At 38.3% G+C, this 16,652-nt stretch overlaps 1 protein-coding gene across 7 annotated transcripts in view; it reads left to right on the top strand.

Annotated features, from left to right (window-relative positions):
- ABLIM3 (actin binding LIM protein family member 3) overlaps window positions 1-16,652 on the top strand; it is a 119,391-nt gene that overhangs the window by 39,447 nt on the left and 63,292 nt on the right. For 6 of the 7 annotated variants that reach the window (XM_017875830.1, XM_017875829.1, XM_017875828.1 and 3 more), the window contains exon 3: window positions 3,970-4,107. In XM_017875830.1, coding sequence (XP_017731319.1) covers window positions 3,970-4,107 — 138 coding nt within the window. Of the gene's footprint in view, window positions 1-3,969; window positions 4,108-16,652 lie in introns of those variants that run through there. The other variant, XM_017875834.1, reaches the window with a different exon arrangement.

Below are 16,652 nucleotides of genomic sequence, written 5' to 3'. Positions count from 1 at the left end.
TGCGAATTGTTTAAGTACAACTTTAGAACTCTTTAGGGATAAAAATGAATCATTTTAGTGTGAGGTGATATTCCTAAATTAATTTGTACAAGTTATTTTTATATTTCCAGGATTCAACCGAGTTTCATTTCTTTTCCCTCTGCCTGGTGTTTTGTGGTTTTTGTTGTCTTTTTTTGTCGTTGTTGTTTTTAACTATTAGGCTGCACTGTCATTATGGTAGCCACTAATCACTTGTGACTATTTAAACGTAGATTTATTTTAATTAAAATTATATTTAATTTAAAATTAAGTTCCTCAGTCACACTAGTTACATTTCACACTAGTTACATACATAACTAGTTACTAGTTAAATTAAGTTACTCAGTCACACTAGTTACAGTCACACTAGTTACACAGGTGACCCAGTGGTCACCTGTGACTATTATGTTAGACAACTTAGATCTCTGGAACATGTCTATCATCTCAGAATGTTCTAGTAGATGACACTAAGGGCTAGTAACTGGGAATGTCTGTCTTGGGCACCCTTTATTGGCCAGTAATGTAAAAAGAAGCCAGAGGTTCTCTGCATGCATTTCAGAAATTGATCACATAATCCATAAGGTCTAAACGTGGCAGCTTCATGGATTGTCTCACAAATGAGCAGAGCTAATGTCCTTTGAGGCTTGTGACTAGTCTCAAATGTTGCTCTCAAGGGTAGGCAGTTTCTAACATAAAAGGTAGTTCAAATATTTATGTGTAAGCAAATTTGGAATTCAAAAGGCATTCACGCATAAGAAAAATGTTATAAATCATGTGACTGAAACTTTGCATTTTCTGAAATAAAAATTAGTGGAAATTATAACTGGCAGAAAATCAACAATTTTTAATGTTTCAGGGCAGTTATAGATTGGTAGGAAGAAGTATACACACACCCCCAATACACACGTACACACACACACAGAACAATGTTAGATTAAGTTTCTGATTTAATTAGCCAAGAATATAAAATCTTACTGGAAATGAGTTGGCTTACAGGGCAGGAGCAGGGATGTGGCATATCCCATCCTAGCTTCCCTTGACACCCAGAGTTCCTACTTCCAGTCTGCATGAGGAAAGGTCTTGCCACACCTGTGAGCTCAAATCTTGTTATAACACTGTTCTTTTATAATCACAGCTTACATCAGCAATCTGGAAAAACTCACACCAACAATGTATGAATTTTTGCTTATGGGACTATTTACAAACATCAGACATTTCTAGAGCTCTGGCCACATGCAGCGTCAGCAAAGCAGCATCCTTCTCTTGAGGGGATGCAGCAGGGTTAGGGCTGGGGTCCCATCACTACTTCAGCCCCAGAAAATTGTATTTTCCAAATCCATTCCCCTCACTCTGATTTTACACTTTTTTATCCGGATGGTTCAAAGACTGAGTTCTGATGGAAGACCATGCTTACAAATCCACTTTCCCAGAAAATCAAATCCAATTAGAAAAAATCAAATTGATCTTAGAAGTTGACTCTTGAACAATAAGACAGGTTGAATTAGAGGAGGTAGATGAAAGTTTGTGCAGTGATCCTGGAGGGACTGTTGGAGACTTCTAAGAGCTCTCAGCATTAATGGTGATGATTGTACTATTCGTTCTTATTTTATTTTCAGACTCACAGCTTTGTTTCCCTTGGCAATGGTAGATCACCACACTGCTCATATAAACAGAATCTATATTTTTCTCACAAATTCAGGGCAGAAGAGAGAGTGAAATATTTTCCAGGGAACATTGAGTGAGAATCAGAAAAAGAAAAGAAAATAAGATTAAAGAGAATGTTTATGAACATTCTAGGGGGTGGGGAAGGATTGCTTAGAGCTGTAGGGGGGATGTGATGGCCGTGATACCAGTGAACGTTTGTGGAGCACTTAATGCAGTTTTTGAAATATTTTGCATGTATTGACCTATTTAATGAGTTAATTAATGATTTAGTTAAGTAGCTGATTCGTTTGATTTTTGTCTTAAATTTAAGACAGAGAAAAATAGATGAATAATGTGCATAAACTCCATGAAAGAAAGATTGTGAGAAGTATATTATTCTTCCACCCCAGTTAGCAAAGTTGTCAGAAGCCACCATTTCAGTGCTAAGCAACCAGCTCTTTGCCCTATAGCATGCTTGTGATTCAGGATACCTGTAAATGGGAGATGATCAGAAGTCCTGATTTCCTGTTCCTCTTTAAAAGGAGGAGGGCAGATGAGATCAGTTTTGGAGATCATAGACCTCTTTGAGAATATGAACAGAGCTACAAGATAATGTACATAACACTAAATTTAATTAAAGAGAAGTGTCAGACCGAGGTTATGCTGCAGTCTCAGAGGCAATGACAACAGAGATTTCTTCTTGCTCATGATAGAGGTTTATGATAGCTTAGTTTGGAGTTCTGTTCCATGACTCCTCAATCTGGATCCAAGCTGATGCATCCTGCACACCATCTGGGGTAACATTCATTGCTGGGTTAGGGAAAAGGCAATATAGCAGATCACATACTGGCTCCTAAGGCTTCCAATTGGAAGGGACATGCACAATTTCAATTCACATTTCACTGCCAAGCAAGTCACCATGTGTAATCCTCCATGTGCCTAGAAGAAAAGCTTCAAATTTCCAGTGAACAGGCATAACTACCACACAGGGTCAAGAATCCCCAAAGTAGGTGAGCTCTAAATTCCTTTGTAGTTCAAGGTTGCTGTGAGTCCAGATTGATTTTTGATATACTTATTCAGAGTTTATCCAGGAAGTCTACATACATAAATGATAGGTACCAATTCCCCCTCAATCAGGTGGTTATCTTTATTACCAGGACAAGAGTGAGCCTTCTCCTAATAAGGTATGAGCAGAAGTTTTTGGACTATTCCTTCAACTTTGAGTGAGAATTGAAGAAATAAGTAATTCTCTCCCCAGTGCCACAGGGGTTTTCTATAAGAGAGAAGAGTAGGTTTCTCAGTGGCAAAGTTACCTCAACAGCTTATGCATAATGAGATCAAACCAGACAGTTACCAACATTCCTTCCAACCATGAGATTTTGTGCTCTAGGCAGGTGCCTAATGAAATATCAGATGACTAGATTTTAGAATGGCCAAGCCAAGTGTATCTCAGAAAAGGATATCTAGAAAAGTAGCCATGAAATGGTCTTAGCATTCTCGCTTTGGCAGCACATATACTAAAACTGGAGATGGTCTTAGCAAGAGAATAATAGACCCAATAAGCTAGTAGAACTCTTAAGCATCATCAAATGCTGGCCACTCAACTGCAGCTCCCAGTGACTTCAACCCTTTCATAATCTCCATCAGTATTTTTTTCTTAATTATATACATGTAACATTTTCCCAGTCTTATGGAAAGTGCTGTTCAAAGGCAGCTTTGAGATGAGTTCCCTTGTTAGCCTCCCTCCAGCCAGAGTGCCTCCCGTTCCCTTCATGCCTTCCTTATAAAAGTCTGTGCTACCTTTGACCACCCTCATTTGATAGACATGAAAATTTAGGCCCAGAGAGGGGCTGTAACTTGCTTAACTCAAAAGCCATTTGGAGGCAGGGTCAGTCACCCACTTCTTTGAAACTTCTGAGTCAATTGCAAGTCCCAAATTCCCTTGGACAAGTTTGGGGCCTAATTTTAATTTAAAGCTTACTCAAAAGATGGTATTTCTGATAATTTACCTTGAAATACTCTATGTCTTCTTATTTGTCTTCATTCAGGGATTTGGCTTGTGTTCTTGCAAGGAAAGGCTATGCTCGCTCAAAAGTCCTTGCTTGCTTAAGGAGGCCTATGGACATGTCTCATAACACTCAGTGCTACCTTAGCTTGGCAGTCATCCTGATGATGAATTGAAGATACTTTGCACATCATTTCTTCCCCTTCAGCTTTTTCTTCCAGCTACAGTTATGATAATGGCTTGCAGCAGACTTTGCAAAGAATCAGGGCCTCTGGATAGTGATCTCTTTGTTTCTCTTACAGTTCCTTATCAGCAGAATCCTTATAATCCACGGGGCAGCTCCAATGTCATCCAGTGCTACCGCTGTGGAGACACCTGCAAAGGGGAAGTGGTCCGCGTGCACAACATCCACTTCCACATCAGATGCTTCACCTGTCAAGGTAGGAGGCTCAGCTCCCCCACCCTCTTCTTAGATTCCTGACCATTCTTGCACCACCAGATCATGTCTCAGGGGCAGAAAGGACAAACATAGGCAGCTGGAACATCTACCAAAACCTAAAGAGACTTTCCCTGAGCCTCTTCTTAGGAGATTCTCCCTTAGAATGAGGGCAGTGTGTTGGTACGTAAGGGAGACAAGGATCCTGGTAACTTTGGAGGGGCAGGTGCTGACCCGGAAGGAAAAAGACTATCCTGCAAACTTAACTTACTCATTGGAAAAGACTCCTGGTTTGTGCCTATAAATCAATGTGAGAGCAAATGAAAGTGCAAACTATCTTGGATAAAACTCAAGATGCTTTTTTTTTTTTTTTTTTTGAGCTGAGTACCTATTCTACGACAGTGTGGCAATCTTCAAAGGTTACATTTAACAAGGGAGAAGAGACATCTTGACCTTGGTAAGGTTTGTAATTTGGGAGCACATAGCTGTTAGGTCACCTTTCATTGTTACAGCGTATACGAGGCTAATTTATATAATCCTAGACTCAACTGAGCTAAGAGTTCCTAAAGAAGACAGATAATTAGCAGCAGGAAAAGGGACTCAGCTGAAAGAGCACAGAGAGCCCTCTGGCCTGGGGGCAACATGCCCTTCCACAATGTCCCTACAAACATCTCTCCAGCCTCCCCATCTTGACCTCGTTCAGGCTTCCCTGCTCCACAGATCGACCATTCTAATGTTGGATTGCCCTGTGGGTTTAGAAAATGTTTGACCCAAAATGTGTAACTTTATTGTTGATCTTAGATTTGTCCTCATATAGTCTGAAGAATACTTTGTATTTGCTTTTCCCTTTGACTGCTCTTCAGATACTCGTATCCAGGTCTTCCCCATGTCAAACTATGTCACAGGTCCTTAAATTGCGTCTCATCTTAAATGATTCCAACAGTGTCATCGTCCTGGAGTCTTCCTCTTTGATCCATTCTAGTGTGTCACTGTCGTTCTTAAAGTATGATACTCAGAACAGATCACAGTTTTCGAGGTCTGGCAAATACAAAGGACTACATTTCCGTTGATGTAACTGATATTGAACTGACTTCCTGAGGAGCCACTTCACACCACCAGCTTATATTGAATTTAATGTCAGTTGAAACCCCCGGTTCTTTTTATATCAGTAACTGCCTCAGTCTCATGCACCTGAGAGTGACTTCCCCTGCCATTGTGAAAATCCTGAACTGCTTTCTTCATGATCTAACTAGACTCTGCACTGAGCAAACAAATTACTTATTCATATTTCCTGATTTGTTTATAGAGGCATATACGGGATACATTTTAACTGGTGTGATTTCAATTTTATATTGAGTATTGGCAAACCCCTTTAGTATAAGTTGAACTGCAAGAATATCTTGGTGAGTAATTATTTTTACACCCTCTGAAATTGAGGTAGGACAAAGGGTAAAGACAAGGAAATTGTTCCGAAGTGGTTAAGGATATAGTTATGTGATTATATTCTTAAGAGAATTTATCAGTTACCTTTTACTTAAGCAAAAACTTAATAGCTTAAACCAATCATTTATTTAGCTCATGATTCTCTGGGTTGGCTGGGCAGCGTTTCCCAGTTTCTAGCTCTGCTTATCTGTACTGGCCTCATCACGATGATATGCAGTCAGCGGGTGGGTCTGCTGGCAGTGGTTGGCAAGCTGCTAACCCGGGTGTCTCCACATAGCTTCTCATCCTCCAGTGGGCTGGCTTCGGCTTGTTCATATGGTAGTCTCAGAGCTCCAAGTACAAAGAGAGAACAAGCTTTAATAGGTAAGACCTTTTCAAACCTCAGCTTAATGTCCTGCTGTTGGCCAAAACAAGCCAAATGGCCAACCCAGATTCAACGTCACGGAGAAATAAACTTTGCCTTTTGTAGGGAATCTGCAGCATCAGGTTTCAAGGGTGTTAATGCACAAAGGGATAATGTGACCATTTTCACATTTACCACACAGAGTTTGTGGAATCTCTTTCAATGTAGATTTTAAGGGGAAAAAAATAGACCAACATTTTCTGAATATTTTCAATGTCCATTTGCTTAAAGGTAAAACAAATGAGAGGATTTTTATTTCCAACAGTAATCAACATGACAATTAAGTACCCTATTAGATAGTTTTCTCATCTAAAGAATCTAAAATTTTTATGAATTTCTTTTACAACTCTTTTAACATGCACTGCTGTGCTGACATGAAAGGAAGGAATCTACAAAGGTTAAAAATGGAAACAGAAACCCTGCTGTGACTCCCAATGCCTTATTTCATCCTGATAGTTTATCTTAAACCTTGGAGACCTTGAGCTTTTACTCTGTTGTCTAAATGGATCATGGAGAACAGGAGGCAAAGCTTAGCATCTACTCAAAGTGGGAATCCAATAGGAGACCTATGTATACAGCTGTTTCCCCCTGAAAAAAATGTTCTCGGTGTATGAAGGATAAGAAATAAACTGGCTCTGGAGAAGGAGAGAGCAAGGAAACTTGCCTGTTCCAACTTTGGCACTGGGTAGAAGGGAATAAAACAGTGGCTCACTCCTGTAATCCCAGCACTTTGGGAGGCCAAGGCAGGAGGGTCATGAGATCAGGAGTTTAAGACCAGCCTGGCCAACATGGTGAAACCCCATCTCTACTAAGAATACAAAAATGTGCTGTGTGTGGTGGCAGACACCTGTAGTCCCAGCTACTCGGGAGGCTGAGACAGGAGAATCGCTTGAACCCAGGAGGTGGAGGTTGCAGTGAGTCAAGATCGCGCCACTGCACTCCAGCCTGGTGACAGAGTGAGACTCCGTCTAAAAAAAAAAAAATTATGAAAAATTGTTTATGAAAGTATCTGTCCATAATCCACCCTTTATTCATGTACATTTATAATAAAAATTTATAACAATATATAAAATATACAATAGAGTCAAGCAAAAAATCTAAGTTACAGCAGTCTCCTGCTTGGCAAATGGCAAAAGCAAATGATACTCCTCTTTGGAGGAACTCAACTTTATTCCAGGCCTCAAAGACTTTCCACACATAGCGTTATTATGAAAATGAGTAACTCACAGTCAGTCAAAAACATACGAATTATAATGGAGTGAGAGCCAGCAGAAACAATGGCGAACAGAATCAGAACCTCAATGTCTTTGTATATTGAAATTTTCTGTCATTACATAATAATTATATTGATACATTTAAACAAGCTAGAAAATATGAGCAAAAAACCCAACAGTACATTATAAGAAATAGTACAGAAGATTTGAAAAGGAAACAAATAAAACTTCTAAAAACAGAAATACATAATCTTTGAAATTAAAAATTCAATGTATAAATTAAATAGCAGATTAGATGTTGCTGAAGAAAGAAATAATAAATCAGAAGATTTCATCCAAAAAATGTTATACAGATAATAGATCAAAAATATGAGAAGGTGGTAAAAAAAAAAAAAAAAAGAAGCTAATATATGGAGAATATAGTGAGAGGTCCTGACATGTATTTCTAATCAGAGTTCTGGGGATACATAAAAGAGAACATGAGTGGGAGGACAATATTTGAAGAGACAACAGCTATGAATTTTCTAGAGCTGTTGAAAGACACATATCCTTGAATCCAGAAAACCTAATAAATTCCTGAAGGAAAATTTAAAAGAAATCCACCTACGCATACCAGAGTAAAACCTCAGATCATCAAAGAGCCAATCTTAAAAGTAGCCAGAGAGAAAAGACAAATCATCTGCATATAAATGGTAAATGGACCGACAGCTGACTTTTCAATAGCAGCAAGGAAACTAGAAAACAGCAGAAGAGTATCTTTAATGTACTAAAAGAAATAACTATCAAGGAAAGATTATGTGTTCAGCAAAACTATCTTTCTAGAACAAAGACAAACCTACAACTAAGATTATACTTAATGGTGAAAGACTGAATGTTTCTGTTAGATATGAGTTCTAAATTTCTTTTCAAAGAATTAATACGTCAGTATGTTCAATTCTTTGCCTTCTAGTTTTAAACTTAACTTCCTTGTAAAGCAACCTTTTTCAATTACCTACTCCACCCTGACTCATTCAGATTACCTACTCCACCCCAACTCATTCAGATTACTTACTCCACCCTGACTCATTCGGATCACCTGCACCACCCTAACTCATTCTGATCACATGCTCCACTCTAGCTCATTCAGATTACCTGCTACCTGCTCTGCCGTGACTGCCGCCAATGCACTCACCCCGTCATTCTCTTTAAATTAGCCAATCAGAATTAGTTTAGCCTGTGCGGTCTAACCCTAGCCAATAGGGGAACCACAAAGCAGCAGGGGCCACATGCCTCAGGGATAAGAACCCCTTCCCCTCCCTTGTCCAAGTGCACCCTCACCTTTGCTCCATCTATAAGGGTGCACCCAGCTACAGAAGTAACTTGCCTTGCTGAGAATTAAAAAGAAAATTGTATATTCTAGGTGCTATTCCTTTTGCGGCACGGAAACTTATATATAACATTTCCCTGTAAGATCAAAAACAAGACAAGGGTGTCTGCTCTCGCCAATTCTATTTGACATTGCATTTCAGGTTAGTGCTAGGTTAATTAAGGAAGAAAATGAAATAAAAGGCATCCAGATTAAAAAGGAAGAGGTACAACTATCTCTATTTGCACATAACATGGTCTTATACAGCAAATCCCAAGGAATACTAAAAATTTATTAGAACTAATAAGTTTATTAAGATTTCAAGATATAAGATCAAATACCAAAATCAATTCTATTTCCATACAGTAGCAATAAAAAATCTGAAAATAAAATTGAGAGAACAGTTCCATTGGCAATAGCATCGAAGAAATACATAGGAATGAATTTAACAAAAGAAGTTCAAAATGTGTACTCTGAAAACTACAAAATGTTAAAGAAGGCCTAAACAAATGGAAAGGTGCCCCTTGTTCATAAATCAAAAGACTTATTATTAAGATGGAAGCACTGGCTTGCAGATGGCTGCCGTCTTGCTGCATCTTCGCAGAGTGAAAGGGAGAGGGAGAGTCAGCAAATTCTCTAGTGTCTCCTGCTATAAGAGCACTAATCTCATCATGAGGGCCCCACCCTTATGATCTCATCTATACCTAATTATCTCACAAAGGCCCATCTCCAAATACTATGATGTTGGAGGTCAGGACTTCGACATATGAATTGGGGGTGGGGACACAATTCAGTCTATAGAAAATGCAATCCCTCTCAAAATCTCAGCTGGCTTCTTTGCCGAAATGGATGGTCTGATCCTAAAATTCATATGGAATTTCAAGGGATGGACATAGAATAGCCAAGCAATCTTTAAAAAGAACGAAGTTGGAGAACTCACACTTCCCACTTTTAAATTTGCTACAAGGCTATAATAAACAAGATAGGGTGGTACTAGCACAAGGATAGGCATAGAAATGAATACTATCCAAAATATAAACATGAACTCTTATATTTATGGTTGGTTAATTTTCAACAAGGCTGTTGAGATAATTCAAGAGGGAAAGAATGGTCCTTTCAACAAAAGGTGTTTGGAAAAGTGAATATTCATATGCAAAAAATGAAGTCAAACTCTTTCTTTACAATACATAAAAATTAACTAAAAATTTATCAAAGACCTAAATTTAGAAGGTAAAATTGAGAAACTCTTAGGAAAAAAATATAAAAGTAAATCATTGTGATCTTGAGTTGTGCAAAACCTTCTTACATATGACACCAAAAGCTCAAGCAACAAAGGAAAAGTATATTCATTAGATATTATCAAAATTTAAAACTTTTGCGCTTCAGTATACACTATCAAGAATGTGAAAAGACAACCCACAGAATAGGAGAAAATATTTGCAAAGTATAAATCTGATAAAATATTTGTGTCTTGGCTATATAAAGAATTCTTACAATTGCATAATAAAAAGACAAATAACCTAATTTCAAAGTGGGCAAAGGATATGAATAGACATTTATCCAGAGAAGTTATACAAATGTCCAATAAGCACATAAAAAAATGCTCAACATCATTAGCCATCAAAGAAATGCAAATCAAACCACAATGAGATGCCGCTTCACATCTACTAGAATGGCTATAATCAAAAAGATAGATAACTAGTGTTGATGAGGATGTGGAGACATTAGAACTCTCATACATTGCTGGTAGAAAGGAATGTAAAATGGTGCAGCTACTTGGGAGAATAGTCTGGCAGTTCCTCGAAAGATGAAATGTAGAGTTACCATATGACCCAGCAATTCCAAATTCCACTCCTCAGTATATACTCAAGAGAAATAAAAATACATGTTCACACAGAAATATATACATGAATGTTCATAGCAGCATTATTCATAATAGCCAAAAGGTAGAAAAACTCAAATCTTCATCAATCAATGAATGGATAAATAAAATGTGATCTATCCCCACAGAGGGATACTATTTAGCAATAAAAAGGAATGAAATACTAATTAATGCTCCAATGGGAATAGACCTTGAAAACATGTGAAAGAAAACAGTCACAAAAGGCTACATATTGTAGGATTTCATATGTATGAAATGCTCAAAACAGGCAAATTATATAAAGACAGAAAGCAGATTCATGGTTTTCTAGGGTTGGGGGTAGTTGGAGGAAGATAAGGAGTGATTTCTAATGGGTTTGTGGCTTGTTTTGGAGGTGATGAAAACGTTCTGGAATTAGATAGTGGTAATGATTGCACAACTTTGTGAATATGCTAAGAAATGGTTGAATTGTACATTTTAAATTGTTGGATTATATGACTTGTGAATTGTATCTCATTAAAACTGTTAAAATGGACTGGGTGCGGTACTGGCACACACCTGTAATCCCAGCATTTTGGGAGGCTGAGGCAGGCGGATCACCTGAGCCCAGGAGTTTGAGAGCAGCCTGAGCAACATAGCAAAACCTCTATCTACAAAAAATACAAAAATTAGCTGGGCGTGGTGGCACATGCCTGTAGTCCCAGCTACTCAGGAGGCTGAGGTGAGAGGATCATTTGAGCCCAGGAGGCGGAGGTTGCAGTGAACTGTGATCACGCCATTGCACTCCAGGCTGGTCGACAGAGCGAGTCCCTGTCTCAAAACAAAAAAAACAAAAACTGTTAAAATAAAAGACCCAAAGCAAAGTAAAAACATGTTTAGATTTTTAAAAACTGAATTTACCAACAACAAACTCTCATTAAATGAAATTTAAAAATATGTTCTGTAAGCAGAAGAAACATGATCCCCAGATGGCAGAACTGAGATGAAAGATGGCATGGTTAGCAAAATCTTAAAGAAAATCAGAAAACACTTGAAACTGAAAGATAACAAAAATACTATGTATCAAAAACTAGCATTATAAAATGTAGTTTAAAGTGGTACTCAGAGGAAAATGTGTAGCCTTAAATTATCACAATAGAAAAGAATTAAGTTTGAAAATTAATGAACCAAGTGTTCAACTCAAAAAGTTTGAAGAGTAGAACGAATCCAAGTAAAATAGAAGGAAGGAAATAATATAGTAGACATTAATCAAAGAAAAAACACACAATGGACAGGATTAACAAAACAAAAGTTGATTCTTTAAAAATACAAGTAAAATAGACAAAATTCTGGGAAAATTATTCAAGTAGTGGGAGAAAATATACAAATGAACAATCTTAAGAATTAAAATAGTCGGCCGGGCGCGGTGGCTCAAGCCTGTAATCCCAGCACTTTGGGAGGCCGAGACGGGCGAATCACGAGGCCAGGAGATCGAGACCATCCTGGCTAACACGGTGAAACCCTGTCTCTACTAAAAAATACAAAAAACTAGCCGGGCGAGGTGGCGGGTGCCTGTAGTCCCAGCTACTTGGGAGGCTGAGGCAGGAGAATGGCGTGAACCCGGGAGGCGGAGCTTGCAGTGAGCCGAGATCGCGCCACTGCACTCCAGCCTGGGCGACAGAGCGAGACTCCGTCTCACAAAAAAAAAGAAAAGAAAAAGAAACACTCCACCTAATAAATGAAGAATTAAATCATTAGAATATTTTAATTTTGCAAAGTTGTAATGAAATAATGTATCTAGCAATGATCATCAGTAGCCATTTCTACTCACCAACACCACCACCCCAAATCATAGATGTGCAGAACATCAATGTAGTATTATTCCTAAAAAGAAAAAAAAATCAGACCTGAATTTCAAGTTTCTGGATATAACCACCATTTATAGAAAATGTAAAAGAGAGGGGAACAAGTTAACCAACAACATAGGGGTACAATCAGTGAGATCCTAACTGCAGAAACAACTCAGTGTCTTCCTTTAATAAATACATTGCAAGGAGAAAATAAGAAGGAAAAATAACTAGCAATTAATGGACTTAAGAGGTACATCAAACAAATGCAATGTGTGAACCTTGATAGATTTTTATTCAAACAACTAATCACTAAAACAAAAAAAAGAAAAGGAAACAAGAACGGGATAATTGGAAAAACTTGAACGCACTGACTTGATAATGCCTTAATAGACATTATTTTCAATGCTTTTAGATTATTGTGGTTGGCTTTTTTAAAGAGTCCTAATATTTTAGAGATACATTCTGAAATAATAATACTAAAAAGAAAGTCAATAAGAGTTTATTAAGGTTACTAAATACAGAATAAATATAGAAAAAAAATATTGCATTTGTATTCACCATTAACAATCAAGACACCATTTACCTGAACAAGAAAAAAAGTTTAATTTAGAAATAAATTTTATAAAGTTGTATAAGATAAAATTATAAAATTGTTAAATTTATAGAATATCATAAGAAAGACATTAAAGACCTAAATAACTTTTTAATATGCTAAGTTCTCTGATAGAAAGATAGAAATATCAAAAAGATGACAGTTCTACTCTGGTTGAACTATATATTCAAAACAATTCTAATACATTCCATAAGGCTTTCCATAGAAATTAAGAAATCGGTCAAAATTCTATTCTTGACAAAGACCAGGCATAATCAAAGCATTCCTAAAGAACAACAAAGCAAGAGGGCCTGTCCTGCCAGACATCATCGTTTGTTATTAAAACCTATTAAGACCGTGTGATCTTGGATTAAGGAGAGATCAATAGACCAATGGAACTGAATATAGAACCAAACACAAACTTCCATATATATGGAAACTTGCTTTTTGCAGATCAGTGGGGAAAGATTAGACTGCTTAATAAATGATACTGAGGTGATTAATTATCCATGTGGGAGAAAATCAGATCCCTACTGTATATCATTCCCTAAAGTCAATTCCAGGTAGATTAACAGTTTTACTATGAAAGGCAGCTCAATAAAATTTTTAGAAGACAATATAGGAGATATCTTTTAGGATTTCAGGGTAGAGAATAATTTCTGAAACATGACACAGAAAGGGCAATCCGTAAAGGAAAAGATTCACAAATTCAGCAGCATAAAAGCTGAGAACTTTGGTTCATCCAAAAACAAGAAAAGGGGAGCAAAAAGCAAGCCCCAAATTGCAGAAGATATTTGTAATAAAACACTGAAAAAGGATTGATTTCCAAAATATATTAAGAATTTCTACAAGTCTAAAATTTAAAAAATGAGCAAAAAACATTAGCAAGTATTTTAACACTTGAAAAAAATTCTCAATTTCATTAATCATTAGGCAAATGAAATTTGAAATCACAAAATTATAAATGGTATCATTTCACATCCACTATGTTGACCAAATATGTCAGATATTACTAAGTACTGTTGATGATATATATCAGTGGGAACTGCTGGTGGGAAGGTAAATAGGAAAAGCTCTTTGGAAAACAGTGAGACATCACCCCACAAAAAACTGCAAGTAGCTCAAATGCCCTTCAGCAGTGGAGTAGACCAACTGTGATGTATTCAGGCAATGGAATACAGCACAGCAGTGAAAATGAGTGAACAGCAGTTACATGCATTGATGTGGATGAATCTCAACACACAATACTGAGGGAATGAAGCAGGTATGGGACAATTGCAATATGACTCCATCAACATAAAGCTCAAAAACAGGTCAGACTAAACAAAATATTGTTGATGGATACATCACAGGTGTAAAACTATAAAGTAAAGCAAGGGAATGGTAAACACATAATTAGGGACAGTAAGGGACAGAGGTGCTCTTACGGAGAGGAGAGGCTTCTAAGGAATTGGCGGTGTTCTGTTTCATAAACTCAGTAGTGGGTACATGGGAGTTATTTTACTATTCTTTAAGCCGTACATATATTTTTTATACATTTTCTCTATGTATAGTATATTTCACAATGAAATGTTCTAAATTATGAATTAGATCACCCTCAGGGACTCTTCTAACTCTTGGATTTTGAAATTCCATAAAATCCAGTCTCATTCGAAAAGTTGAAAATCACTAAAATTGTATCACAGAGTCTTGGACTTTCTGATCTAGCTGTGTCCTTAGTTAACCACCCAGCCCCTTCATCTTACAAATGAGCTCCAGAGAGCTGGGATAACTTTTTCAAAATCTCCCAGCACTTGAGTGCTAGAACAGGACCATGGACAAAGGTCCAGTAACCTACAAAACAGCACATTGTTCACTGACACATTCCAGGGCTGTGTGCACGCCCTCCTTCTGGGCCTTATATTTACATTGAGCATTTATACTGGATTTGCTCAAAGCAGTTTTAACGTTCAATATTCCATTCCATTGTTAATCCATATGATCTGCTTTTTTTAATTGGTGGACTTCATTTTTTTGATTCACAGAATAACGACTGCCCCAGGTATATTCTTGCCACATCAGTTCCATACTGCAAACCCTCTCCATGGCTTTCCTGTTATTTGAATGTCTGGCTCCACTCAGCCTCAGATCCATCTGTCATGCTGGTCCAGCTTGCCTTCCATCCCTGTGCTCCCCGCTGTATTTCCAGGAACCCCTGAGAGACTTATCAACCTTTACATCCTTTCTACCAAAAACTTCCTCCTTCAGTTCCTTGGGAGAAATGGAGGACTGATTGTTCCAAGTTTTCCTATGGTCGCCTGGATTTCTCCACTGGGAGAGGTGGCTCTGGGGGTGGAGTTGGCAAGGGAGACAAAGGAGAGAAAAAAAGGGAAAAAACAGGAGCTGTTTCCAGTGAGGTTGTAGGCCATGACCTAATTGATTTCACAGCCATGAAGTCAATTGCTCCACCACCTGCACGGCCCAGAACAGCCTGTGCTCTGGCTTTGCCTGCTCGTGAGACCAGACATTGTTTGATGTGATGAATTTTCATAATGCCTGTTGGAAGATGAACCTTTCCCAGATTTCTGCCACCACCATTGTCTCCACCATACTCCTGCCTCTTCATAGGGGTGGGGTCAGTGGTCACAAGCAATGCTCTACACTGAGTTTAAAATGTTTAGGTGTAGAGTAAGCCCTAAAGGAAGCTTTTCTTCTCATAGACTTACAGCATGGCAGTTCTACTCAGTGATGAGACCAGAGGTTGGGTGGTCTGACTCTCAGACCGTTGTGTCTCCCACTGTCCTGAGCTGTTCCCCCCATGCAGTGACTTCTGAAGCTGGCTCCTCCTCACTCAGCCTCACCCCTTAAGCCTCCAGTCCCCAAAGGTGAACAAACGCTTATGAAATATTCCTGGCATTCACCTGGCACTCTCTCTTATTTTTAAGCTGGCTGCTTTTGTGAAACAACTTTCTCTGTTAAAGGTGAGGTAGTATTTGCTGGGGTGTTTTCACTCAGTTCCAGGCTGACTCTTCAGACTTACAGGCTCGGTAACTATCTTATTGGTTTTCCCATCATTGATCGCCCTTGAGAAAGCTGACTTGTACTAACCAAGTCCTCAGGAAACTGATGTAGAAAGCCAGAATACCTGTTCATCAATGTAGACAAGAGGTGTGACCTTGAGTTGGACTGTTTCATGGTGGCCTGGCCAGCACCTGGCCTCTCAGAGGCAATCTAGGTGGAAAGTCAGTCCATCAGACAGCAGCCTCAGAACCAGGGGAGCTGGTGACAAGATTTAAATGGGCCCTCCAGTTGCCTTCTACTGATTGCTAACCAGCCCCCTTCCTGGCTGGCACATCCTTGCTTTAGCTGATCGGTACATTCAGTGGGTTACTACAGTTCTGGTGGCCCTGCGAGCCATTTATTCCCTTGGAAGAAATTTTGCATCTTTCTGCTCTGCCCATCATGTGTTCATGTCACAACTTAACTCCTTACAGGAAAATCTCATATTTCTAAGTCGGGGTGGATCTCACATAATTCAATTGTTCAAACACCTAAAATCTACCTGTTTTCTATTTTGTCCTACATTTATTTCTCCCTATTATCCAAAAGAATATTCCAAGAGACTTTATGAAACGCCTTGTAAAATCCTGTTGCATCTCTGTTCAAAAGCCATCAATGCAATTGCTCATTTTTGCAGCTGAGTGATGGAGAATTATTACAGTCTTCTCCCATTTTTATATGTGTTTGAGATATTTTTCTAAATTTTTCTAAACTAGGGAAAAAAACATCCATGGCTCCTCAGTATCCTACAAAACCTAATCTTCTTAAACTGGATCCAGGCCTTCCTCCAACTGGTCTGAACAATCGTTTCCTGCATTACTTC

Source organism: Rhinopithecus bieti, unplaced genomic scaffold (genome assembly GCF_001698545.2).
Source record: "Rhinopithecus bieti isolate Rb0 unplaced genomic scaffold, ASM169854v2 scaffold_7673, whole genome shotgun sequence".
Lineage (NCBI taxonomy): Eukaryota > Metazoa > Chordata > Mammalia > Primates > Cercopithecidae > Rhinopithecus > Rhinopithecus bieti.
This window is presented reverse-complemented; position numbering and strand designations above follow the sequence as displayed.